The following is a 27,318-nucleotide window of genomic DNA, read 5'->3' on the forward strand; positions in this document are numbered from 1 at the left end:
TAAGGAGGGTGAGAGCAGGGACAGGAGTGAGGGAGACTGTGTGAGGGTGCAGGCAACCTCTTAAAAATCATTGATCTCATTGTGGGGTCATGAAATGATTAGTAAACCCTTACCAATACCCTGGGACCTATGGCCATTTTGCAGTGCATCACTACCGAAGATTGAATGTTCGTGAAACCTTGGTGGATGCCTTCCGGACCTCAAGAGGCAAGATTCCACTCCTTGAAGTCCCCTCACCAGAGTGCTGGACCGAGTAAGTGAGGTGAATCGACCGGGCGGTAACCGTACTTCACTGGTGTCTGGAAAAGGATTCTAAAATCACAAAACCACAAAGAATCCTTTGCTTGGAGTTAATCCGCTCTACTGCTGATGTGATATCCATTCCAGTATCCCTTCTTTCGTCTCCAGAACCAAGAATCCGGTAACCGGGTCTGCTGCTGCTCCACCATGAGGGCTCTGTGCTGCTTCATCTTCTTCACGTTTAAGGTACTGTGAGACGCTGGGAAGAGCTTACCTAGAGTTGCTTAGCTGCTCTGGCGTTGCTGGAGTGCTGATTTGTGTGTTTGGGAGTTTACCCATGCATGTTCGCCCAGGCCAAAGCCTGTGTGAGCTCAGGCAGCCTTCTCCAAAGTGCCTGAATTCTTTTTCCAACAAAATTTGCTACTTACTTGCTACTGAAGATTTCCTCTGGAACTGTTGACTTTTCACAGCCTGTGCCTGATTGATTTTCCCTCAATCTGACCCTTAAAGACATCATAACTAGATAGGGATGGAGTTCTAAAGCCTACAGCCTCTGTAAAAGTATTGCCAAGTAATTACTTGCCTTGTGTTGGTGTTGTTTCATATCTTCTTTCATGAAACAAAGAATTACAAGTTTATTTAAAACGTGGTTTTACTTACCTATGAACTGCTGATTGCCATTCTGAAAATGTTTACTACAAAAGTAATTTACTTACTGCATTATCCATTGGTTTTTTATTGTTACTGAACGTATCGTATTTACCTTACTGAAGCAATATCTCTGCCTTGGTGTGCATATATAGAACAAACCATTATTTGTGTTAAATACTTTTTGGTGTGTCAGTGTTTCTTGGGACTATGTGCATGCTGCAAGGCCTTTGTACCATCCTACAGCCCTTTCTCCCTCCTGAGATAGGCCTGGCTGCTCGACCATTGCTACCAACATACTTGTGTGGTTCAGCCCTGTACTAATAGTTGGAGCCATGTGCCCCAAGTGTGAGTCTTCTACAGTCCTACCGCAGGTTGACTTTAGTAAAACTCCCTAACACTTATTTCTGATGCTTGTTAATCTGCTTAGAATCACATGCTGTGCATATAGTCCGACATCTAGTGGTCACAGCAGAGTATTGCATCTTGTCTTTCGAAAATCAAAAGGGGACGTCGACATGGGCGTGCCTGTAACACTTTCCCTACGTGATGTGTAGTGTACCCAAAATCCCTCACGCGTCGAGGTCCCTCAGATTGTTTTTTTCCACCTAGCATACTGGTCGCCTTATGCGGAGCTCGTCTAGAGAAATTGCTATTTTTATCCTTGACCTTTGGTCGTATATTATTAAAGTTATTTAATATTATCCTACCGTCCCTTTCATCGACGGCTGTTTCCAGATCTCCGCCAAAGACGGTTCCACGGACCTTCGATGGACAGTGTTCCAGTCGGCGCTGCCGACCGCGCAGCCGGGCCTTCTGGCCGGCCTACACAGTATGGAGAGTGGGGTCTGGTGGACATTTCCTTTTCTGAGAATGCCTTCCCCTTTCCTCTCTCTTTGCTCCCTGGGTCTTTTCATCACTATTTATTTCCTTAGCTGTGGAGAGGACTCCGTTTAGGTTTTGTCCTTTTTGTAAGGCCATATTCCCTTGGAAGGATAAACACTGTAAATGTAATCAGTGTTTTCCCCTTAATCACGACGAGACGGTTTGTGCGGCTTGCAAGCCCCTGCGTCCGAAAACTCTGAAGGAGCGCCGTGTTAAGCGGTGGGCGGCCTACGGAATGTCGCAGGCTGAGCCTAGTCCTCCCGCTGCCACAATCGCTGATTGTGACGAGGGGCTGAGTGACGAACAAGCCTTCGATTCGGAGGCGATTGACCTCTCGGTGGAGCATTCTCGCCCCGCATCATCTGTCCCCGGCCCCGCTAGGCAACACTCGGATCATGCTATGGGGGCTGTACACCCCGGCGACAAAGACGCACACGTTTCACACAGTAAGAACACAACCCCAGCGACATCTTCGACAAAACAGTCGAAGCGGTCCATAGCGCCAACGGCCACTCCGAAAACTTCGGGCCAGCCCGCCGATGGTCAGAATCGGTAGCCCTCACCACAACCGGAGGTGTGCCTTGCGACTGGGCCCTCTAAATGCAAGGGCACTTCCCCCATTAATCCAGAATCTGTCGAGACGCATCGGAAGAAAGCGTCCATGGCCGGGAAGTGCCCGGTTCTGCCGAAGGTATCCGCGCAACCACAGGCCCGAACTTTACAACTTCCCGATTCTCAAGTGATTACTGAAAGCATCGCTAGGATCATTTCGGCAGATTGTCAGAAGCTGCGGTCCAAGGATTCATCGAAACACAAGGACAAACACAAGGATGCGTCGAAATCCAGGGATAGGCAGAAAGATTCATCGGAACCCACGGAAAGGCCCGCAGACAAACAGAAGGACACGCGTCAACCGTCAGTCCCCCGAAAATACTTTTCGGAAGGCACTGGAGGGATTTCTTCTACGTTAAAGGAGAAATCTCGACGTTTGACGAGAGAAGATCCATTACAGAGCCCTTTCCACCCCTGGACCGCCCTGGTTCATCTGTTTGGACCAGAGAAAAATGTGAAGGATGTATGGACAGGTTAGAGAGGTTTGTAGACCTCTCTGAAAAGTTCGCACCCAAGAGACCTAAAGAGGAAAATCCCCCTCTCCCTGTGGCTAAGCTTCAGAAGGTCTTTGACCCTACGCAAGATGAAGGGGAGGAAGAATATATTTATGACCTCACTGAGGAGGAAGTTCAAGATGAAGATCCCTTTGCTGACACTGAGGACGTTAATTTGGACCCCACAGAGGGTTGGCAAGATTACCCCGACCCCATTGATCCTCGCCCACCGGGGCAGTCACCTACTCCAACACCGGGACCTGATGCCTTGTGCTTGGAGTCTCCCCCCCCCCTACAACTCCCACTCGGCAAGCCACCCTGGTCGACGACCAAATGGCGTTTAACGCCATATTGAGGAAAGCAGCAGAACATTTCCATATTGCTAACCAGGAAGCTGTTAGAGAAGCCGATTTTGTAGAGGACATTTTAAAAGAGAAACCACCGGCCAGCCAAGCTATTCCTCTGTTAAATTCGATCAAGAAGCGGCTGGCCCCTTCTTTATTGACGCCTGCCCTTACTAGACCAGTGAATCCTAGGGTAGAAAAACTGTTTCGACCCTCCCCCTCTGACCCACTTTACATCAGGGGTCATGCTACTCCGGATTCACTGGTAGTAACAACAACCAGGAAGAGAGCAGGGGTTCCCCTATCAACTGCAGAGGCAACCCCTGACAAGGAGTGTAAGAGGCTTTATGCTCTGGGAAAGGGGCACGGCAGATGCGGCTTATTCCACTCGCATTGCAAATAATACAACCTTGTTGGCCAGCTATGCTGATGCACAATGGGCGTTGCTACAGGAGGGCTTTCATGAAGTCCCTGAACCGCTGCAAGCCCGTCTACTCTCCACAGTAGCAGAAGGTAGACAAGTTAACCAGAGTACCCTAAAAAATACTTCGGATGCAGCAGAGACAGCCGGCAGGTCCCTGGCTCAGGGTACCCTCCTGAAGAGGCACGCATGGTTAAGGAATTCTGGTTTCAAACCAGAAACCCAAGCTTCACTTATTAATAAGACGGTGGAAGACGGTAATTTATTTGGAAAGGCAGTTGATGAAGCCCTTGAAACTGCAAAAAAGGAGAATGACACCCTAAAGACACTGGATCAAATCACACATAGACCTTCTCAAAGGAGGGGGTGCGGGAATAGACGTTCCTTTCGCGGCCATCGTTGCCCTCAAAATCAATACGGTTCGGGAAATAATTGGTCCTCTCCCCAAGGAACCAGCAGCTACACCACCCCGTATCCCACAAGAGACAACGACGTGGTAAAGTAAGGGGCTGGAATTCTACCCCTCGAGGCTCCCCAGCCTCAGACCAAAAATGACCTGCAGATCCGGGTCCCCTCCCATGCATCTACGGTCGGGGGCCGGCTAACATCATTTCTTCAAGCATGGGAGGAAATAACTACAGACCAGAGGGTACTCAAGACCGTTGCCCATGGGTACTGTATAGAATTCTGCCCGAACCCCAAATTCAGACCGCCACGATCAAGACGCCTGACGCCAGAACATCTGCGCATCCTGCTACAAGAAGTCGAGACCCTGCAGGAAAAGGGCGCCATAGAAGTCGTACCTCTTCTGAAGGTAAACAAGGGTATTTATTCAGTGTACTTCCGTGTACCCAAAGAGGACCTCACCATGCACCCTGTACTAGATTTGCGCCAGCGAACAAATTTGTCAAATCACAAAAGTTTTGTATGGTCACTCTGCAGGAAGTAATTCCCCTGCTCACACAGGGGGATTACATGGCAACATTGGACATGAAAGATCAATACTTTCAAATTTCAATGTGCCTGGCACACAGAAAATACCTCAGATTCATGGTATAAGACAAGCACTATCTGTTCAGGGTACTACCCTTCAGTATAGCCTCTGCACCAAGGGTATTTACAAAGGTACTGGCAGTGGCAGCAGCACACCTGCGCAGGCTATCCATCCCAGTTTATCCTTACCTCAACGACTGGCTCATAACAGGGGACTCCTACGAGACATGTCTGTCAAATACCCAAAAGACAATAGACCTTTTATTCAGCCTAGGGTTCTCCATCAACGAGAAGAAATCCAGCCTAGACCCCAGTCAAGTCAAGCAATTCCTAGGGGCTCTAATTCGAACAAAGGACGGTCTCGTCTTCCCCTCCAACGAGGGGGTCCAAAACATGTTGTTTCAAATCCCTCAATATGTAGCCAGTCGAGAGGCGACAATACGCAAGGCTATGCGGCTGTTAGGAATGATGGCTTAATGCATTTATTTGGTTCCTCACGCACGCTTGCGCATGTGTCCAATGCAGGAGTGGCTCAACAGCCAGTGGTGTCAGGCCAGCGGACAATGGGACGATCTAATAGTTGTCTCGCCAGCCCTCGTTCTCTCGCTGCGGTGGTGGTCGAGGGAAAACCTCTTAAAAGGAAAATCCTTCACCACTCCCACAGTGGAAGCCACTCTCGCTACAGACACATCTCTCACAGGGTGGGGGGCTCACCTCCTTCAACAAACAGCGCACAGAGTTTGGTCGTCAGACATAGCGTCCAACCACATCAACCTGTTAGAACTGTTAGCAGTGTTCAAAGCACTGAAAGCCTTTCAGACACAACTACAAGGGAAGACGGTCCTGATCCTCACAGACAGTACCACGGCCATGTACTATCTGAACAAGCAAGGGGGCCCTCACTCTCCAGGGCTGTCTAAACTGTCCCAGAACATTTGCAAATGGGCTCTCAAACACAACATGTTCCTGTTGTCACAACATGGTCCAGGGAAACTCAATCTTCTGTTAGACACACTCAGCAGAGATTTCCTGCTACCCATGGAGTATGAATAGCAATTACACGAAGACATTGTCTCCAACGTTTTCGTTTTCGCAGAATGGGGCTTCCCAGAGATCGACCTGCTCGCAACTCTGGAGAACGCTCAATGCCAAGATTACGCCTCCAGGTACCCCCAGAACTGTTTCAGGGGTAACGGACTCTGGATCACATGGTCAGGGAAATTTGTTTACGCTTCCCCCCCCCCCCCCGACTCCCCTATTCAACCAGTCACCATGATATTGGTGGCCCCCATGTGGGCCCGCCAACCTTGGTTCGCCCATCTGATGGAGATGTCTCTGTCTCCCCCAGTGAAACTCCCTTTCCCGTACAACATGTTGTCTCAGGACAAAGCGAAGACATTTCACCCAGACCCACAAACTCTGAACTTAGCGGCCTGACTCCTGAGATCATAGTTTGGACACTTCTAACTCCCTCAGAGATTTATAGACATACTCAGAGAGGCAAGAAACCCCAACACCAGATACTGCTATTCCAGTAAATGGAAGGGCTTTGTTATCTGGTGTAATGCCAGGGGCGTCAATCCCATTGACTCCTCTCCTACTCACATTGTATTGTACCTGACCCACCTACTGGATTCAGGACTGGTTTTTAATTCACTAAAGGTGCACTTAGCTGGCCTCTCAACCTACACTACGTCAAAGCAGAAGGTGTCATGGTGGAAAATACCAGTTATTAAGGCTGTCATGGAAGGGGTTAAAAGGATTCATCCCCCATTTCTAACCCAGCTCCCGGATGGGACTTAAATGTGGTTCTAACTAGACTTATAGGATCCCCCTTTGAGCCTATGCACAAGGCTAGTCTAAAGGACCTTACCTAAAAGACAGCCTTCCTAGTGGCTATAACTTCTATAAGAAGGGTAAGTGAACTACAGGCCTTTTCAGTACTAGACCCTTTCGTTACTATCCACAGAGACAAGGTGGTTCTGCGCACTCATCCTAGATTTGTGCCTAGATTTATCTCCAAGTTCCAAGTGAACCAATCAATTGAACTGCCTACTTTCTTCCAGAACCCTACTAACATGGCAGAAAGAAGCTTACACACACTAGATGTGCGTAGAGCAGTCATGTTTTACCTGGACAGAACTAAACCACTGAGGAAAACAAACCAATTTTTTGTTTCAGTGGCAGCTGGTAGAGAAGGGGATCCTGTCTCTAAATCAGCAATCTCTAGGTGGATTGTTAAATACATCACACTCTGTTACACTCTTGCTAAGAGGGAACTGCCCTTCAAGCCTAAAGCGCATTCTACTCGAGGCACTGGGTCTTCCATAGCATTCATTGCAAAGGTTCCCCTAGAGTCCATTTACAAAGCGGCAACCTGGAGTTCTGTACACACCTTTACAAAACACTATTGCCTAGACACTCATTCTAGGTCTGATTCTCAGGTGGGACAAGCAGTACTAAGACATCTTTTCACTACTGTTCCTTCTCACAACCCACCTCCAACTACGGGTACTGCTCGCTAGTCTATGCACAGCATGTGATTCTAAGCAGATTAACAAGCATCAGAATACATGCATTACTTACCGTAAAAGCATTTCTGATGATTGTATCTGCTTAGATTCACATGCGCCCACCCTTCCTCCCCGCTCGGATGGAAGAAACATAGACATCTTACTACTTTCTCTCTTTTCTGTACTCACTCACGTTAGTCATAGGCTCCCTCATGGCAGAAACAATACAATCAGTGGGACCTCAACGCATGAGGGATTTTCGGTACAGTACACGTCACGTACGGATAGTGTTACAGGCACGCCCATGTCGACGTCCCCTTTCGATTCTCGAAAGACAAGATTCAATACTCTGCGGTGACCACTGGATGTCGGACTATATGCACAGCATGTGAATCTAAGCAGATGCAATCATCAGAAATGCTTTTACGGTAAGTAATGCATGTCATATGCCATATGAGTACTTCCTAAGGGCTTTATTGAAGCACCAAGTCCCATGGAATGGCATTTTGAGACTGACGGTTGTGCTTAATATCCGTGTACAGTATGCATCTAGTGTGCCTCAAAGTACTCTTAACATACTTCCTTTTTCAGTTTACTTTTACAGAAGCAAATGTGTACCTTGTTATACCTCCGTTCACTACATATGTGTGAAGTTCTTGCACTTTTAATGATGTCAGAGTAACATTGACTGACTAGAAACAACACATTAAGCTGGCCCAAAAGTGTTGCATAGTGTGTCCCCATCAATGATGTCCTGAATGATGTCAGTTGTGATGTAAGTTGTGATTTTATATTTGTCATGAGCAGTTCAGCACAGAGGCTGGGCTTTATGGTTACTTTGGGAACCAGAACTAGCAAATTCTGGGATTTATTTTCCTTGACTTGCGACTATAATATCCCCCTTAATGTATTTTCACTGTTCTTTCAAAGGTTATTTATTATGGCAATTTTACCTTTTAATGAATTAATTTAACCATGCCTGTTTATATGTACACAGGTCCTATTTCTCTTTGGGTGTCATGTTTCTCTGTTCAACCTCTTTCTCATATCTCATCTGCCCCCCTCCCCCCCGGCCGGTCCCCCTTTACCTATCCCTACTCCCTGGATGCATCCACTCCCACAACCTCACCTGCTATGACTATGCCGATGACACACATATAATTCTCAAGATACCTAAATCCCCATCCTCACCCCAGTCAGAGCTTGCATCCTGTCTGACAGCTGACTGCTGGATGACAAACAACAACCTCCTCCTCAACCCTGGCAAAACAGAAATCCAAATCTGCTGCAAAACTGCCCTCCTTCCCTAACCCACACCATGGCAACCCTCCCACCCACTACATCATCCTCAGAGAAAAACCTGTGTTGCACCCTCGGCTCAGACCTAGCTCTATCTCGCCACTTTAATGCCGTCTCCAGATCTTGCCACTTCCACCTCTGCATGCTCATGCAGATCTTTCCTTATCTCTCCTACCCTCATAGAATCTCAGCAATCATGGCCATCATCCTATCCCATCTAGACTATACCAATTCCCTCTTTCTAGGCGCCCCTGCTTTTTAACTCATGCAGCTCCAACGGAGCCAAAACTCTGCAGCAAGTCTCCTCCTCGCTCTCATCCCCAGAGAACACATCACCTCTGCTCTCAGGATGCTTCACTGGCTGCCCATCAGCCTCTGGGCCTCTTTCAAATCTATGTGTATTACCCATCGCACCCTACACAAGAAAGACCCTGAATTCCTCTAAAACAAACATATACGCTACCGCCCCAACCAAATCTTAAGATCTGGTTCTGCACACCTCCTGGTGGTCCCTCTGTTCAATTTCTCCAGATTAGGAGGCTACTCCTTCCCACCTTAGCTCCCACCCTCTTGGACTCCCTTCCCCTCACCCTCTGTATTGTAGAGGACCACCTCTCTTTCAGGAAGGCCCTAAAAACCTGCCCTCCCCACGGCCTGAATCACTGCCACCACCCCACACACACACAGGCCCGCAACTGCCATAGCCCACATGCTACTATCTCTTCACTTTGTTACCTCACTTCACCCCTCTATCATTTGCCAGGGCCCTGCTCCAACCCTTCACCTTCTCTCCCCTCTGCCACTGCACCCCACACCCTGTTCTGTCACTTTGTTTCACTCCACCTTCCTTCATCTGGACCCTGCCCAACCCTCTCACTTTATCACCCTGGTGCCACTGCTCCCCCCACCCCACCAGAAGAGACAGGGTATGCCACCCGGTGGAGTCTTGGAGGTGTTTTGCTTCCTCCACTGGGAAGACCTTCAAAAGCGGGCTTGGTATTGCACCTGCATGGATTTGAGGGTGGGCAATGTGTTGCATTCTGTTGGGCGTTGGGGGCGGACTAGGTGATGCATTCGGACTGTCTAAGGGTGGGCAATGTATTACTCTTTAATACTTTCCGTGGAGGGAATTTTCTCTGCATTTGAACTGCCTTGATGGGGGTATTGTGTTGAATGGATTGAAAGCGGGCGGGGGGCGTGGCTTGGACGCCATGTGAAAGGACGTGCCTGAACGGGAGCTCCCGCTGATCCGAACATTATCCGGCTGAATCCGCGCAACGGCCGCTACGATGTGGCATAGACGGTGATGACTGTAAATGCGAAGCTCGGCTGCACATGTGGATGCATTTTCATACGGGATTGTGCAGCGCTTGTGTCCCCAGGAGCCGCGTGAAGTTTTTGGGCCGGAGCTTCGCCGGCAGACAAAATGGCTGCCGCCGCTTGATGTTGGGACAAAGGATCGGGGACCGGATTCTGGAGGCGATTCCCTCAGTTCACGTTCAGCGCGATCCAGCGAAAGCAAGCTTGACTGGAGGTAGCCGAAACTGTGTGGCGACGGGGGGACACAGTGCCCCCAGGCCTGGGGCCTAAGCGAGATCGAAGGGACGCTCCTGATCGAAGATATGACGAGCAAGCTCCTGAGGGCGAAGAATAAACAGCCCACGCGCGACGAATTTGCCAAGACATCGCCTGGCACCGAGGGGACAAGGAGCAAAGAAAAGGCCCAGCCCAAGGAGATGGCCGCAGGAGGAACGAACCAGGAGGTCCTGGCAGCGATCGCAGATCTGAAGGCGACATGGGAGACCAAACTCCAACTTGCGGTGGCCGAATTGAAAACTGCGATGGAACTTCAGGTCGGGGCGGTACAGGAGGACGTGAACCTCCTGAGGCAAGATGTGCGAACCCTGGCCGAGCGCACAGAGACCCTGGAGAAGGAGATGAGCCCGACTGTGGCGGAATGCACCGCGCACAAACGAGAGATCCATGCCCTGGTGCAGAGGGTAGGCAACCTGGAAAGCAGGGCTGAAGAGGCAGAAGGTCGGGCCCGCAGAAACAACATCCGGATTGTGGGCCTACCGGAGGGAGCTGAGGGCCAGAATCCCACAGATTTTATTGAGACTTTGCTGCTGCAGGAGATCACCGGAGGTGCCCTAACGCAGGGATTTGCAGTGGAGAGGGCACATAGGGCCCTGATCAGAAGGCCACCGCCGGGTAATCCGCCCAGGCCCGTGATCGCCAAGATCCTCAACTACAAAGACCGGGAGAAGATTCTGGAACATTTTCGTAAAGGGGGCACCATACGGCGAGGGGAGGCAACCATCACTGCTTACCCCGACTACACTCTACAAGTGCAGCGCAGTCGGATGAACTTTGGGGCGGTCAAAAGGCGCCTGCGGACGGCCGGTTTCAAGTATATGTTACTCTACCCAGCCAAACTTAAGGTCTTCTTCAAGGCTAAGACGCTGTTTTTCGACACCCCTGAGGAGGCCATGGAATGGCTTGATGCGCAGAACTGCCCTCAGGAGCCTGATGAGCAGATGGCGGACGGAGCAGGGAGAGTTAAGTGAAACAGTGGGCCCGGCGGACTTTGAACATTTGGACTGGAATATAGTCTTTGCCACTTTGTGATGGGGATGTACCTTCTAACTGTTTCAAACATGGTCCGCGAGCGCGGATATAAATGTGTAGGGGGCATCCGAGGGCCGTTTTATTCGTACCCCAGTGTGTGGTTAGGTTAGTCACTGTGTGGGGTGTGACACCCTGTCGGGTTCTCTGCGGGGGCTTCCGTAGAGAACCGAACACGGGGATGCCCGAGATCCAGGGATGGAGCTGGGCAGTTGGTTGGGTTAGGGGGGTGGGGGGTGTTAGTTGTTATGTGAGCCTGGGGAAGAAACTGAGAAGGGATGTAGTCGGGACTGGGGGGAGGCGATCAGACCAGAGGAGGAAGTGGGAGCCACAGATAAATCATGGGAGACCTTAAGGTATTGACATGGAATGTTAGAGGGTTGAATAGCTACCTGAAGCGTAATAAGGTCATGTTGTATTTGAAGAGGCAGAGGATAGACGTGGCCTTGTTACAGGAGACGCATTTGACACGGGATAAACTTGAAATGGTGCGGAGAAAATGGAGGGGGACAGTGGTTGGATCCACATTCTCTGCGTATGCCAGGGGTGTGCTGGTTTGGGTTGCACCACATGTCCCGTTCAAGCTCTTGGGGGAGGTTGTGGAGTCGGACGGGCGGCTGGCCATGGTTCGGGGGATTGTGGAAGGTAGAGTTGTCTGTATCATAAACACTTATGCGCCCAACCAGGACACAGCGACTTACTTCAAGACACTGTGCGTGAGACTCGGTGAAGGGATGGGGAGCACAGTAATCTGGGGTGGAGACTTTAATTGTGTGCTTAACCCCAGGGAGGACAGGTCGGATGACAAAATGGTTAGGCCCAGCCCAGCGGCCAAGGTGTTGCAGTCGCTGCTAGCGGATCTAGGCCTGGTGGACGTGTGGAGAGCGAGACACCCGGGTGGGAGGCAGTATTCGCACTATTCGGCTCCGCACCAATTGCACACGAGGCTCGACTACTTTTTTTCCACTCCAGACATCCTTTCGGAGTGTGAACAGATTGACTACAGGGCGAGGGTCCTCTCGGACCACTCGCCCCTAATCATGCATTGGCGGCTGCTCCCCCCACGTGCACGGATTCCAACATGGCGCCTTCGGGCGGAAGCGCTACGGGATCCGGTATTCAAGGAGGACATGAGGGAGGAGATAGTCGCGTACTTTGAGTTGAACACAGGGAGTGTCGAATCGGCTGGTACTTTGTGGGAGGCTTTTAAGGTGGTGATGAGGGGAGTTGCTATCGCGAAGTCCAAGGGATTAATGGGCGGAATCCTGACCGACCTGCGAGAGGCTGAGATCGAGCTGGAAAAAGAATTGGAGAAGGGTGGGACCGATGTGGAAGTAGTTACTGAGCTGCAGCAGCGGTGCTCTGGGCATTGGGACAGACTTTGTAACCTGAATTATACAAAGTACATTGAGAGGATGCATGCGGGTGGGGACAAGACAGGCAGGCTCCTCGCTTGGCTATATAAGAGCGAAACCCCTAGGGCTCCGATCCGATCGGTCATCACTGAAGGGGGTGCGGAGATCGATACGCAAGAAGGGGTAAATGGGGCATTCGCAGAATACTACCAAACATTGTATGAAGATCGGGAAGGGGGGAGCCGAGAGGAGATAGATGAAGTACTCGGGGATATAGGCCTGCCCAGAATCAGCGATGAAGAGCGAGAGGAGATGGATGCTCCGATCACTCTGGAAGAGCTCAGAGAAATAGTGCGACAGCTGCCCACTTGCAAGGCCCCGGGGGCGGACGGGCTCCCCAGCGAGTTTTATAAGGCGTATGGGGAGGAGGTACTCCCACCCATGCTGGACATGTTTAATGAGGCGTTTGAGCTGGGACAGCTACCAGAATCACTCAGGGAAGCGGTCATAGTGCCACTCCCCAAGCACAATACACCGGGACACGGTTGCGGCTCCTATCGACCCTTGTCAATGCTGAACCAGGACAGCAAGATCCTAACAGCTGTCTTGGCGGCTAGAATGAGGAGAGTGATAGGCAAGCTGATTCACCCTGACCAGACGGGCTATGTCCAGGACAGGAATATTACCCACAACCATAGACGCCTACACAGAGTGGTCGAATGGGGATGTAGCAAAGACGGCGAAATGGCGATAGTGGCGCTGGATGCGGTCAAGGCGTTCGACTCTGTTCGTTGGCCGTGGCTGTTGGCGGCACTGGATCACTTCGGAATGGGGCCAGGGTACAGGAGGTGGGCCGAATTATTATATAGCGCGCCTCTAGCCAGAGTTCGTACGGGGGCAGTAGTGTCGGACAGGTGGCAGTTAGGTAGAGGCACCAGGCAGGGATGTCCTTGGTCCCCAATGTTGTACATCCTGGCCCTTGAGCCCTTGGCAATTTACCTCCGGCAACAGTATGACCCGGTGGGCATAGAGGTGCGGGGGGGAGAGCCATCTGATATCCCTGTATGCCGACGATATGCTGTTGTACCTTCAATACCCTGAAGAGAACTTGCAATATGTCTTGGAGGTGATAGAGAGGTTTGCTTGGCTTTCTGGTATAGCGGTCAACCCTCGGAAATCCACTCTGTTCCCGCTGGGCGGCTATGTGGGGATACCGGCTGAGAGGTTGCCAGTATTGCGAATCCCATGGGCGACAAGCACCTTTCGGTACCTTGGCATAGACGTATATCACACGACCGGGGAGGAACACAGGCACAATACTGAATTGGCAGTGGGTAGGATCGAGAAGTGCATGAGGTTTTGGGAGAAACTACCCTTGGCGATGATGGGCCGGGGTGCTATGCTTAAGATGGTCGTGCTACCTAGGCTGCTGCATTATTTCAATAACATTCCATACATGATACCCAAGGGGTTTTTTGCTAGACTACATGGGGTATGTAGAGATTTCTTATGGCAGGGCACGCGTAACAGGGTCGCATTGTGGAAATTGCAGAAGGCTTATGAGAAAGGCGGCATGAGGCTGCCGAACTTTGAGGCCTACTACGTGGCAGCGCAGCTGCAGTACGTGGCCAAGTGGCTTTCGGACGACGAAACCCCGGAACATAGACTGTTGGGAAAGGACTGCTCCCCCTTCTACCTGCGAGAGATTATTTGGGTATCCAGCACATGGATGAGGGGGCGTCCTAAGATGCTAGCGTTGGGCAGGAACATGTGGCGAAGAGCCTGCCGGATGATGGGGGACCCCCTGCCGTGCATGCCGCAGCTGCCGCTGGTGGCCTTGGCAGGGGGGGACGGACAGCTAAGGGCCATCCTGCGAACATACTGGGAGTCAGTGGGGCTGGTCACTTTGGGGGACATTTGGCAGGATGGGGCCTTGGCGGAGTTCGCAGATCTGGAGGCGGGGCGGGGCTGCATGCGGGGCAATACATGACGTTCCACAGAGTGGTCAGAGAGGTCCGGAGCACTTGGCCCGAGACCGTATTGGCTGACGAGCCGGATGCGATGCTGGAGATCATGTATGACGCATCCGAGGGCGGGCATGAGGTCTCCAGGCTGTACGAGATGCTGATGGCAAATGTTGGGAAGGATTTGGGGTACCTGAGGTTGGAATGGGAAACAGAGATGGGGGCCCCGATGGCGGATGGGCAGTGGGAGCGCGCCCTGGGGTACCACAAAAAAGTGTCGAGGAATGCCAGGTTCAAACAGATACAACTATATATCACGCATAGGGCATACATGACCCCCCTGAGAATTTCCAGATTTCGAGACGCTGGACGCCAGGCGTGTCCTAAGTGTAACACAGAGAACGCTGATATGATTCACATGTTCTGGGCCTGCCCTGTGATTGCAACCTACTGGGGTGAAGTGGCGCAGAAGCTGGCAGGGAGGGGCATTGTACTTAAGATAGATTCGGCCTGGGCCTGTTTGCTTGGAGGGTACCCCAGGGCGCGCAAGCTTCGGCACGTGGAGAAGCTTAAAGATCTGGCTTATACACTTGCCAAACGCAGAATAGCCATGGGATGGAAGAATTGTCAGAGGCCACGGGTGGAGGTATGGTGGCGTGACCTCCAGAAATGGGCTGCCGCCGAGACGACAGCATGGTGGGAGGCCAGCAGGGCGGGAGGGGAGGAAGAAGTGAGCTCCCTCACGGCATGGAAGGTGCTATTGGCTGAACTGTTTAGTACGGGGTCGACCTCGGCTGGATCCGAGAGCGACGGAACCCCACCACACGGAACGGACAATGATGGTGGACACCCTACAGGCTCATAGGGGGGAGGGAAGGGGATTGTTAAGTTAATTTTGTTCTGTTTTTTCTTTCTTTTCTTTTTCATATCTGTTGTTTGGCCTTTGTTGTGGCTTGATGTGTTCTATTTATGTTCTGTTGCACTGTGTGGTCGTTATAAAATAAAATACATTTAAAAAAAAAAAAAAAAAAATGGATTGAAAGCGGGCAGTGTATTGCACTTAGAAGATCACTTAGGGGGCAATATAATGCACTTAGAATGATTCGTGAAGGCAAACAATGTGTCGCCCCTGGATGGACTGGGGGTGGACTATGTGCTGCTTTGACTGTTTACGGGTGGGCAATGGACTACTCATCAGTGCATCGCGAGGGTGGGCCTCACGATACACCCAAACTTTCTGATGGGGGCAAAAGTGGGCAGCGTATCCGCACTTAGATGAACACTGAGGATGGGCAATATATCGCACTTAGATTGATACCGAGAGTGAGCAGCCTTTCCACTTAGACGGAGTCGCTGGTAATAGCCTTTGTATAGCACTTGGAAGAGCAGCGCAGGTGACCTGGGTGCTGCAATTAGTCAATTCCATGAGGGTGACCAAGCTACAGTTTCACAGTTGACCAGGGTGCTGCGCCTAGTTAAGCCCATTCGGACGACCAAGTTATGGTCTCAAGGCAATTGTAGAATGTGCTCCACTACATGCAGGTGGTGGCAGAATAGTGGCTCTATGGTTAAATCGAGTCTTGAAGGTAACCGCCTAATGATACCCGGAGGCATGCAGAATACAACCACCATACGTTTTCAACCCAGATATATCAGAATTATGTCGAATTGACCTAGGCTTTCACTTAATTATAACCAATGTTTTTTCCACTTGCACCCCACACTGTTGGAATTAGCCAAAAATGTGGCCTCACTCCGTGCTTTCACACGCACGAAACTCACCCCAAGAGCTTATCAACCTTACAGTTCTGTGTAAACTTGGTGTGGCTGGGCGTCATTTCCTTCCGAAGCAGCAGGGTCCACTTCCGTGCCAAACAGTCCAGTAATTAACATCCTCCAAGCCGCTAGGTTGCCCACATCTTCTTCCCCGCAATTGCTACACGCTTCCTGCCATACCACTGTTTCAGCCTCTGCCCGCTTCTGCAGGTCCCGCCACCATATCTCTATTCTTGGCCCATGGCATTGCTTCCAACTCATGGCTATCCTTCTCTTAGCAAGTACATACGCCAGGTCTCTCAGTTTCCCGAGATGTTTGGTGTTCCGTGGTCTGGGGAATCCTCCCAGGAGGCAGGCCCAGGCCGTGTCAATGCGTAGCAGGACCCCCTTATCTGCTAATTTCTGTGCCACTTCCCCCCAAAAGCCTTCAATCACTGGGCAGGACCAGAACATATGTGTCATGTCTGCGTCTTCTTCATCGCATTTCGGACATGCTTGTCTACCTGCGTTCGCAAACTTGGCTATTTTCTTCGGGGTCATATATGCTCTATGCGTAATGTATAGCTGTATTTGCTGCAATCTAGCATTCCTGGACACTTTCTTATGGTATCCCATGGCCCGTTCCCACATCCCATCAGTCAGCTGCGCCCCCACCTCCGCTTCCCAGTCCAGCCTCAAATCCATCAAGTCCTTCCCCACCCGGGTCATCACCACCTCATATAATCTAGAGATCTCATGTCCGCCCTCTGATATATCATATATCGTTCCGATCAGTGCATCTGGATCTTCCGCCAGCACCGTCTCCGGCCAAGTCTTACGGATGATCTGTACCAACCTTAGGTACGTAACATATTGGCCCCCGTGCAGCCCTGTTTCTTCTCCCAGGTCTTCAAATTCCCTAATGGCCCCATCCTGCCATATGTCTCCCAATGTGGCCAGCCCAACCGATTCCCAGTATGTCCTGATTATTTTCCTAAGCTGGCTGTCCCCCATAGTTAAGGCAACCAGTGGCACCTGTGGGGAACACGGGCACGGGCTCTCTATCAATTGGCACGCTCTGCGCCAAATTCTCCACCCCAGCAGCAACATACTTGGGCGTCCATTCAAGTCTGATCTAGGGACCCAGACGATCTCTTCTAGGTAAAACGGGGCGCAGTCCCGCCCAACCAGCCTAGACTCAGGAGTTTCCTCATCAGAGAGCCATTTAGTCACGTATTGCAATTGGCTGGCCACATAATAGGCCTCAAAGTTCGGCAGTTTGATGCCTCCCCTATCGTGGAAATTTTGCTGTTTCCATAGGGCCACCCTGTTGCGGATGCTGTGCCACAGGAAGTCCCTGCATACACTGTCAAGTTTGACAAAGAACTTCCTGGGTATCAGGTATGGTATGTTACTGAAAAAGTGCAATAGCCTAGGCAGGACCACCATTTTAAGCATCGCCCCCCGGCCCATCATTGCCAGCGGCAGCTTCTCCCAAAACTGCATAGTCTCGCGGATTTTCTTCACAGCCACCTCGGTATTGTGCAAGTGTTCTTCCTTCACAGTATGATATACATCAATTCCGAGGTAGCGGAAAGACTCAACTGCCCAAGGCACGGGCAACACCGGCAATCGTTCCAGAGGGACTCCTGCGAAGCTCCCCAGTGGAAACATGCTCGATTTACCGGGATTAACCGCTATGCCGGACAGTTCCGCATACTTTTCCATGACCTCTAAAATGTACTGGAGGTTTTCCTCCGGATACTTCAGGTACAATAACAGATCATCAGCATATAGGGATATTAAATGGTTCTCTCCTCCCACCTCGATGCCAACCAAGTCATATTGTTGTCTGAGGTACACCGCTAGGGGCTCTAGGGCAAATATGTACAACATTGGAGACCAGGGGCATCCCTGTCTGGTGCCTCTACTGAGTCGCCACCTCTTGGATATCACTGATCCCGTGCGCACCCTGGCCAGTGGTTCGCTGTACAGCAGTTTCGCCCACCCCACGTAGCCAGGCCCAAACCCGTACCCCTCCAGGGCCGCCAGCAACCACGGCCACCTCACTGAATCAAATGCCTTAACTGCATCTAGGGACACTACCACCATCTCTTCATCACTTCTGTTCCCCTCTTCAATCACCCGGTGGAGTCGCCTGTGATTATGAGTTATATTTCTATTGGGGACATAGCCTGTCTGATCCGGGTGTATCAGTTTACTGATGACCCTTCGTAGCCTATTGGCCAGGACCGCCGTCAGGATCTTGCTGTCCTGGTTCAGCATCGACAGCGGCCTATACGAGCCACAGCATTGTCTCGGTTTGTTAGGCTTGGGGAGCGGCACTATCAGCGCTTCTCTAAGCGTTTCTGGTAACCGACCCTTCTCGAAAGATTCGTTGAACATCTCTAGCATCGGGGGGAGTATCTCTGCCCTATACACTTTATAAAATTCACTCGGGAGTCCGTCTGTGCCCGGGGTCTTGCAGGTGGGCAATCGTTTCACTACCTCCTCTAGTTCCTCCAGTGTAATAGGTGTGTCCAGCTCCTCCCTCTCTTCATCACTAATCCTGGGTAGTTCTATGTCTTCCAATGTGTTTCTGATCTCTGCCTGATTTCCTCCCCCTTTGTCCTCATACAGTGCTCTATAATAATCAAAGAAGGCTTCATTAACTCCTTCTTGGGTGTCTACCTCCTCCCCGTCCTCTCTAGCTATCATCCTGATCGGGGGCCTGGGGGTATCTCTCTTATATAGCCATGCCAGAAGGCGGCCAGTTTTGTCTCCACCCGCATGCTGCCTCTCAACATATTTTCTGTAGTTAAGGTTACAGAGCCTCTCCCAAAGCTCCGAACACCGCTGCTGCAACTCGAGTACTAAATCTGCATCCCCTCCTGCCCTGCTGCATTCGCGCTCCAGTTGTCTCTCCTTCTCTAGCTCTGTCAGAACCCCACCCTGCAGGCCCCTTGACTTGGAAATGGCGTCACCCCGCAACACAACCTTGAATGCCTCCCAAAGTGTACCAGCCGAATCTACACTGCCCGTGTTCACCTCAAAGTACCGCTTAATCGCTTCCCTGATGTCCTCCCTGAAGACCGAGTCCCTAAGCGCCTCCGCACGGAGGCGCCATGTAGGTATCCGCGCACAAGGGCGGCCATACTGCCAGGTCAACACCAAGAGCGAGTGGTCCGACAGGACCCTCGCTCTATATTCAATTTGAGTGGTCGCCATCACCACCTCTGACGTGGCAAAGAAGTAATCCAATCTCGTGTGTAAGTGCTGTGGGGCAGAGTAGTGAGAATACTGCGAGGCATTAGGGTGTTTCAGTCTCCAAACATCCGCCAGCCCAAAGTCCCCCAGCAATGTCTGTAATACTCTGGCCGCCGGGGTGGGCCGATCAATCTTACCGTCGGACCTGTCCGCCCTTGGGTCGAGAACACAGTTAAAGTCCCCTCCTCAAATAATCGCTCCTCCCACACACGTGCCCAGACGAGTGCATAGGGTTCTGAAGTATGCAGCAGCATTCTGGTTGGGAGCATATGTGTTAATAATGCAAACCTCTCTGTTCTCTACCAGGGCTCTGAGCATGACCAGCCTGCCCTCCGTGTTCACCACCTCCCGTGTGACTCTGAGCGGAACGTGCGGTGCCACCCAGATTAGCACTCCCCTGGCATAGGCAGAGTACGGGGAGCCCACCACCGTGCCACTCCACTTTTTCCCCACCAGTTCCAACTTGTGTCGGGTCAGGTGTGTTTCTTGCAGCAGTGCGATTTCAATCCTCTGTCTTTTGAGGTACAACATGACTTTGTTCCTTTTTAAATAACTATTAAGTCCCCTGACATTCCAGGTGACAATCTTAAGGTCTCCCATGGCAAGTACGTATCTTCCTGCCTCCCATGTAGCGGTTCCCAACTGCCCACGTGACACAGATGGCGTCCCGGTCCAGTAGCTCCTCATATAAGCTCAAACTCCCTTTAACTATACACACAACAAAACCCCTACTTCCCTCCCCTCCCCTCTCCCGTACCTTCCCAACATCACACACCCCAACTGCTGCCCAGCTCCAGCCTCAGAGCTCAGGCACCCCCACATCTAGCTCCGCAAGCACCGGTCGGTGCACGGAGCCCAGTAGGGTGAGGTCACCCTAGTGGCCACCCACCTAAAACTATCGTGGGGTAAAGAGTATCGCCCTGTAAGGCTCCCGGTCAAATAAACATTAATCACAGTGTCCTTGACAAATAGTGCAATCATCTGACCTTCTTTACCGAAGGTGTCGCACCGACTATATTCAAGTCCCACGAACCACGCCATCTTGCGACGCCATTTTACGCCTCCCGTATCTCTTCCAAGCCCTTTCTAGGCCGAACTTCTGATTCCTGGGGGCATCCATGCGCATCGAGCCATCCCATGGCATCCTCCGGGGTCTCAAAAAACAAAGTTTTATGTGCATGAATGACCTTCAATTTTGCAGGATAAAGTAACATGTATTTGTGGGCCGCTTCTCTCAGCCTCCGCTTTACAGACCCAAAATTCATGCGACTACGCTGTACAGTCAAGGTATAATCTGGGTAAGCCGTGATGTTTGCCGCTCCTCTCGTGATCGTCCCTCCTTTACGGAAGTATTCCAGTATCCTCTCCCGGTCGCGGTAGTTGAGAATTTTGGCGATCATAGGCCTAGGCGGGTTCCCCGGAGGCGGCCTCCTCGTTAGGGCTCTATGTGCCCTTTCTACTGCAAATCCTTGAGATAGGGCCCCTCCAGGTATCTCCTGTAAGAACATGGATTCGATGAAATCCGTAGGGTCACGGCCCTCCATCCCCTCCGGTAGGCCCACGATGCGGATGTTGTTGCGACGGGCTCGTCCCTCTGCCTCCTCCGCTCTGCTCTCCAGGTTGCCCACTCTTTGTGTCAGGGCGTGCAGATCGGCCTTATGGGTGGCACAATCTGCAGTATTCGGGCCAACTTCTTTTTCGAGGGACTCCGTGCGCTCCGCCAGGGCCCTGACATCCTGTCGTAGCAAATTAACGTCCTCTTGGACCTCTCCAACCTTGAGGTCCAGCGCCGTTTTTAGTTCAGTGACGGCCAGTTCCAGCTTTGATTCCCAGGCCGCTCTCAGATCCGCAATCGCCGCCAGGATTTCCTGGTTGGTGCACGAAGGCGTCGCGCTACTCGCAGCCAGCGCATCCTTACTTTTGGTAGTGTCCTGGCTCGGGGACGTCCTAGTGAAGTCGTCTAAGGTGGGCTGTTTCACCTTCGGTCGCACTGGCCTGCTCGACATGACTCAGGGAATCAACCAGCTGCTCAGGTAGCAAGTGTGCGTACAGTGCACCTTCACAGCTGGGCCACCGTGCAGCTCGCTTCTATTCCTGTCCCGGACCCTGGTCGGCCATTTTGAGTCGCCCTTTGTTCCCGGCGTCTTTTAACTCATCGTCACCGATCTCCGTCGCCGTTAATCCTGTGCCTTCCAGAAGTTCACAGTGCGTGGCCAACACCTTCACACACCAGCATGTGTATCGTCGGTGGTCAGTGGTCCGTCGTACCGCACACATTTGCCCGGATCATTGTAGGATCTCGGGAGCTCCTCCAGAACGCGTCCTCCTACATGGCTCTCGTAGCCACGCCCCCCCGCGTGTTGGGACCATAGTCATGGCGAAAGGCGCTATACAAATGATGAAATACAATATCTGTCCCTCTCCTTATTGCCATCTCCCTAGTTTGCCCTTTTTATGCCGTTCCCTTTCTTCTGTACTCTCCTGCTGGTCTCTGCACGTCTCATTCACTTTGTCTCTCCCCTCCCTCTCTCCCACTCTTTGATCAAGAGTTTGTGGCTGTATCATGAAGTTGCCTGCGTGGAAGGTATACGAAGGAGGATTATATGACTTTCTCTTACATTTCTATCTCTCTCCTATTCTTTCTGTATCTTCCCTCTGCCTCTCTCTCTCTACTACCTGTTTATTTCCACCTCTCACTTTCTCGCATCTCATCATGGTCATGTCCCTCTCAGTCAACGTCTTCATTTGTTTTACTCTTTTGTCTTTCTCCTCTGTAGATTCAATGCTTTGACATGACTCCTGCAGATGCCAGTATTGCCAATGTTTTCAGATAAGCTCTATATGTGGGACTGATATCTCGAATCTCTGCGGGTGCCTTCCACTCCCTGTCTCCATGTCTTGCCTCCTGTGCCTGCTTTCTTTGTCCGTCTCATACATTTCTCTTTAACTCTGATTTTCTTTATCTCTTCTAAGCCTCTCATCCACCCACTTTTTCTCTTTCTCTCCCTGCATCTGTTTATGTTGATATTGCTCCCTCGCTCTACCTCCAGATGTGTTTTTTCTTTATTGCTATCTTTTCTGTCTCTAATATGCACCAGTCATGTATATCTTGTCAGCTTTTTCTCTGTCTCTTTATTTCCTTTTCTGTCTGTTTCTCTCTGCACTTACCTCCTCTCGCTCTCATTCTCCTTCATTTTGCTTTCACCTTCTTTTCATACTCCTCTCCCCATGGCTGGTAGAGCTGGGCAAAGAGCTCAGATGGAGGTGGAGAACAGAAGGGTGTGTGAAAAATTAAAGCCAATTTCCACAGAGGTCTCCCCTTTAACTTTTGGATTTCACAATCACTTCTGATCTCAGTTTCCTAATCTGGAAACAGACATTCCCCCACAGCTTGGGCGGTGCTCCATTTATTCAGCCTCTGAGTTTTGTAAGGAAGGCATGGTATCAACAGTAAGACAGAAACAAGTAACCAAAGTTCAAGTGTGTGTACTGAACTTCACAAAGGGTTTGAAAAACGCCTATCTAATCCTAAATCTACAGATGGGAGCAAGCTACGACCATCAAATAATAATAACGCAGTCTTAGTGGTGTCTTGTCAAAATAAAAGGGCCTATACTGATATACCTATTGCCAATCCTTACCTCTAAATACAAATAGTGTGGGAAACAATGTTACAAAAAAGAAAGAAGTGTTCACAAAATGATACGTCAGGATGTTCAGGCCGTTGGTCTCACTTCCCCACGTATTCAGTACGGCACAAGGCGGTACACTCGAGCTTAGCAGAGTCTCTGGCTTCTCTAGCATGAGGATACAGTTCAATCATTAGCATCAGGGCCTTCTGTGTCCAAGTCTCTTTGCCTTTCGAAGTCTCTTCTTTCAGAGGGCCTGATGCTACAAACAAACAATAAGTTATTTTCCGCTTTCAGATTTTCACAAGTACTCAATCTCTCAGGCAACTCACTATTCACCTCGGATCCCGCTCAGCCGGGCTCAGATCCTCTTAACACAATGTTTGTACATTATTTATGCATCCAATTTCTCGTAGTACATTCTTCCTCGGGTGACTCACGGTTCACCCCGGATACCCCTCAGCTGGGCTCAGATCCCGGATGCCCCTCCGCCGGGTTCAGATCCTCTTAGCAATTAGTCTCCCTCTGCCGGGCTCGAACTAATTCCAATTTCCAATATAACTTTACATAAACTTGCTTTAACCAAAAGCTTTTAGCTGGTCTCCCTCCGCCGGGCTCGGACCAACTTCATCCATTTTGTCATCAACTTTCTTTATGTTATTACTATCGAAGACTTTCGAATATGCACAGGATTTTGCTTGACCCGTTGCAGGACCACTTCAATTTCACAATTCTTTATCACTCTTCACATTTGCCACTTTTCAGCTGGATACCTAACAGAGACTTTCGAATGAGCACCCATGTGGTGCCAGACCACTCTGTATAAGGTATTGTATCTTGGCTTCAAAGTTCAATCCCTCATTTGTTGTTCATTTTCACCCTTGTTCCCCTCAGCTGGGGTTAAACTATTTAGCTTCCATAATTTCTCAGGCTGCCCTCAGTCAGGTGCAAGCCTTTTATCATTCACTATGATTCCCTTTCGCTCTGGATTGCAAGCATTGCTCTGTATTTTGTCGACCTTCATTCATTCACAGACCGGTTTCATGCATGTTGCCCCCCGACTCACCGGCTGTGTTGAAGATTTGGCTTTTTCTTCTTCACCAATGGGTTGCCCTCTATCGGGCTCTGACCCCTCTCAAAATTCACAAAGGGTCTCCCTCTGCCGGGTTCGGACCCCTCTCAAAGGTCACAAAGGGTCTCCCTCTGCCAGTTCGGACCCCTCTCAATGTTCACAAGGGGTCTCCCTCTGCCGGGCTCGGACCCTTCTTCTATTTATGCAAAAAACAAAAAAAAAAGTTCTTTGGACTTCCAGTCCCATATTTCACTTCTGGATATTTTGCTCCTAATTTGGTAGCTCCCCAAAACAGCATTCTCATGGTTTCAGGAGCTGCAGGAGCACCCGGGGTGTTTACCTGGGGCCAGGGTCTTGCCAGCTGCCCCCAGAGGCCTGGGCTCTCCTTTTTCACCCAGTGAAGGAGTTTTGTTGTGGGTGCCACCAGGCAACCCCAGCTGAGCCTGGTTTATGCTTCCTGAAAGCACAGGTTCCACTCCACACTGCAGCCTCCTCTGCCCAGTCAGGCTCAGTGTCTAGGTAGTCCTTCCTCCTCCAGGCTTTCCAGGTTCCTCTCAGCTCTGTGGGTCTCTCTCTGGCTTTCTGGCACCCTTCAGCATCCTCAGCTAGCTCTTAATGCTGTTTCGGGCTGCTGCTTTTATACTACTAGCTAGAGTTGATTGGAGTCAGGTGTGAGTGTTGTCCCTCCCTGCCTGACCTTATTATCGGGACAATATGAAGACGGTCTCATGACTCCCATCTGCCTCTTCTTTGTCCCAGTAGTTGGACTTCTAGAATGGAAGTAGGGATTGCGGGAGTTGTAGTTTTCACTATTCATGTTAAGTAAGTCCGGAAAATTGTTGTCGGAAAAAAGGGGATAGTCCTGTTGTTGTAATACACAGGGTGACATATGTAATTTACTTCTCCCGGTTCTCCCACGCCTCCTTTCTGAGTTGGGACTAGTTGGAATTGGGGAGGAGGTAACAGGACAGGATTCAGAATAATCGATAAAGGTGGAGGAAGTGTCGGAAAGGGGGGAATCCCGCTTCTCACCATTGGATGTCTCACTCCCACTCTCCGAGCACCCCTCACCCAGGTGATCCTCCCGCACTTGTCCACCCCCAGGGTCTGGATCCAAGGGCGATGGCCATGCCCTGACCACCTGAGAAAGAGATCCCCAGTGTTCAGACAGTGAGACACCCTCAGGTTTCTCACAGTTTCTTTTCCACATTATGTGATTGACGAGCTGTCAGTGCACTGTTGCTGGTTGTGGTGTTGCTCTTTGTATGATTAACTTGCTATGAGCTCTCTGTGATTAGGTTATTTGTTATCACGGCTGTGATTGGCTGTTCTCAGACCTGTGCTTCTCTCTGTTTTGCAGGCAAGCCGACTCGGGCCACTGGGTCATTCTGTCTAAGAATGGGGGAAGCAGAAGATTCTTGGAGGCAGCGCCAATGATATGACTGACACCACAAAGAGATTCCTTAACTTTGTATTCATCGTTCTCCTGGGGCAAGCAACAATGAGCTCAGGCAAACATTACTGGGAGGAGAAGATGTGTGACGAGTCTTTGAATAAGAAGTGGGATATCAATGTATCCTCCGAGGGTGGATTCTGGATAGTGCGGCATAGTGTCGGTAAATACTGTGCTCTCACCTCCTCTTCCTCCTGGACCATGTTCACAGCCTCCTTGCCCACAAAATCCTTGGGTTTCTTCCTAGACTATGAAGCAAACAAGCTCTTGGTGAACAATGTGGAGGGCCAGCCTCTACTCTTCCCCTTCTCTGGGGCCTCCTTTCACCATACCCTGATATCTTTCTCGTCTACATGGTTTTGGTTACTACGGGGGTGGCAGGGCTATGCGGATATGAGATGGGACAGAGTGTGTGGAGCCGGGCAAGAGGTATGAGGTGTTTGGGGTGTGTCGACATATGGTTGTAAGGGGGCACTGGTAAGGGACTGGCCAACGCTGTGTTTGGAAAGGTGGGCGATGTGTTTCCTTTTTTGGCACAGGGTTGTGAGGGCATGCACTACCATTCAATTAGAATTGAAGATGAAGTTGGATCAATAAGTGTATATGCTGTCTTTATGCATTTTCTCTATATTTGTATGATCTTCTAATGACTTTGTGACGTGTTTTAAGAAAAAATATGGACTACTTTTTTGTGTTATTTTGTATATCAAAGTTTACGTTTTAACCATATGACAATAAAATAAGAGACGGTGAAATGCCTTTTTTTCTGGGGTGGAGGTGGGGTTATGATCTTTTTATGGGGAATTGGTTGAATCCAGAGAAGCCACGTTGGGGGGAGTGGGGTTATTCTATTCTGCATTTGAAGAGAAGAGGCAGTTATTTTGGTGGGGGTATTATTTTCGGGAGAAGGGGCCTGTTCAGGTTTATTTTTTGCAGGGCACTTTCCTATGTTTGGGAGACTAGAATTTCTGTTCTGTGTTCAGAGTCGGGGAGGGGGGCAAATGAAGTGTATTTGGAAATATCTCAGAAACACTCTTTTGTGTTATTCGGGTGTGGGGGCGGTATACTTTGTTGTAAAAGCTTTATGTTCAACACTTGATAATTTCTTTGTTTCAGAAAATATGAATCAAAGAATTATATCCCCGACAGTATCCCCCACGAATAACAGCGACTATGACCTATTGGAAATGAGAGTTCAGTTGCCTTCCACGCCCGTGAGAGGTTGTTGGAGCGAGGCAGTGTGGGTAGAGCCCGGAGGAAACGGGCTTCGTCTAACACCCCTAATGTCTGCCTGCTGGCAAAAAAATATCAATTTGCATTTGACAACCATTCTGTAGGAGTTGACCGTACTCCTGATCTTTCCAACTTCACGGAAGTGTGGTCTGGAAACAACAGACTCGGCTTTAAACCAAAACACTCCTATGATAGTGATATTTCGGAAAGAGCAGGAAGTTGAAAAAAAACATCAGGCAACGATAACTGTGTCATCTCTCACAAGAGCATCATGTATCAACGTGACGCAGAGATAATGCTAAAAATACGATCAACAAAAAACACTAGAAAGTTCTGTCAGACCTTGAATAACATGAGCATCCTCCAACACGCTCTACAAAGCAACGTGGTAATAGAAGCGGAGTGGGTCTGAGATTATGGCAATCTATTTTGAAAAAAGGGAAAGATTGTCGACCCGTTAATTCCTCGCCTAAGCGAGTGGACAATCCCCTTTTGATAGAGAAGACATCCTTATGA

The 27,318-nt window shown here is 50.3% G+C and overlaps 1 protein-coding gene across 2 annotated transcripts in view; it reads left to right on the forward strand.

Annotated features, from left to right (window-relative positions):
- Positions 1–26,324, forward strand: part of LOC138521781 (uncharacterized) — a 227,619-nt gene extending 201,295 nt beyond the window's left edge. For both annotated transcript variants that reach the window (XM_069634855.1, XM_069634856.1), the window contains one exon: positions 25,477–26,324. In XM_069634855.1, the coding sequence (XP_069490956.1) occupies positions 25,477–25,553 (77 nt within the window). In that variant the 3' untranslated portion in view covers positions 25,554–26,324. The remainder of the gene's footprint in view (positions 1–25,476) is intronic.
- The last annotated feature ends 994 nt before the right edge of the window (positions 26,325–27,318 follow it).

The sequence above is a fragment of the Ambystoma mexicanum genome, chromosome 13, assembly GCF_040938575.1.
Source record: "Ambystoma mexicanum isolate Mex_15411 chromosome 13, UKY_AmexF1_1, whole genome shotgun sequence".
Lineage (NCBI taxonomy): Eukaryota > Metazoa > Chordata > Amphibia > Caudata > Ambystomatidae > Ambystoma > Ambystoma mexicanum.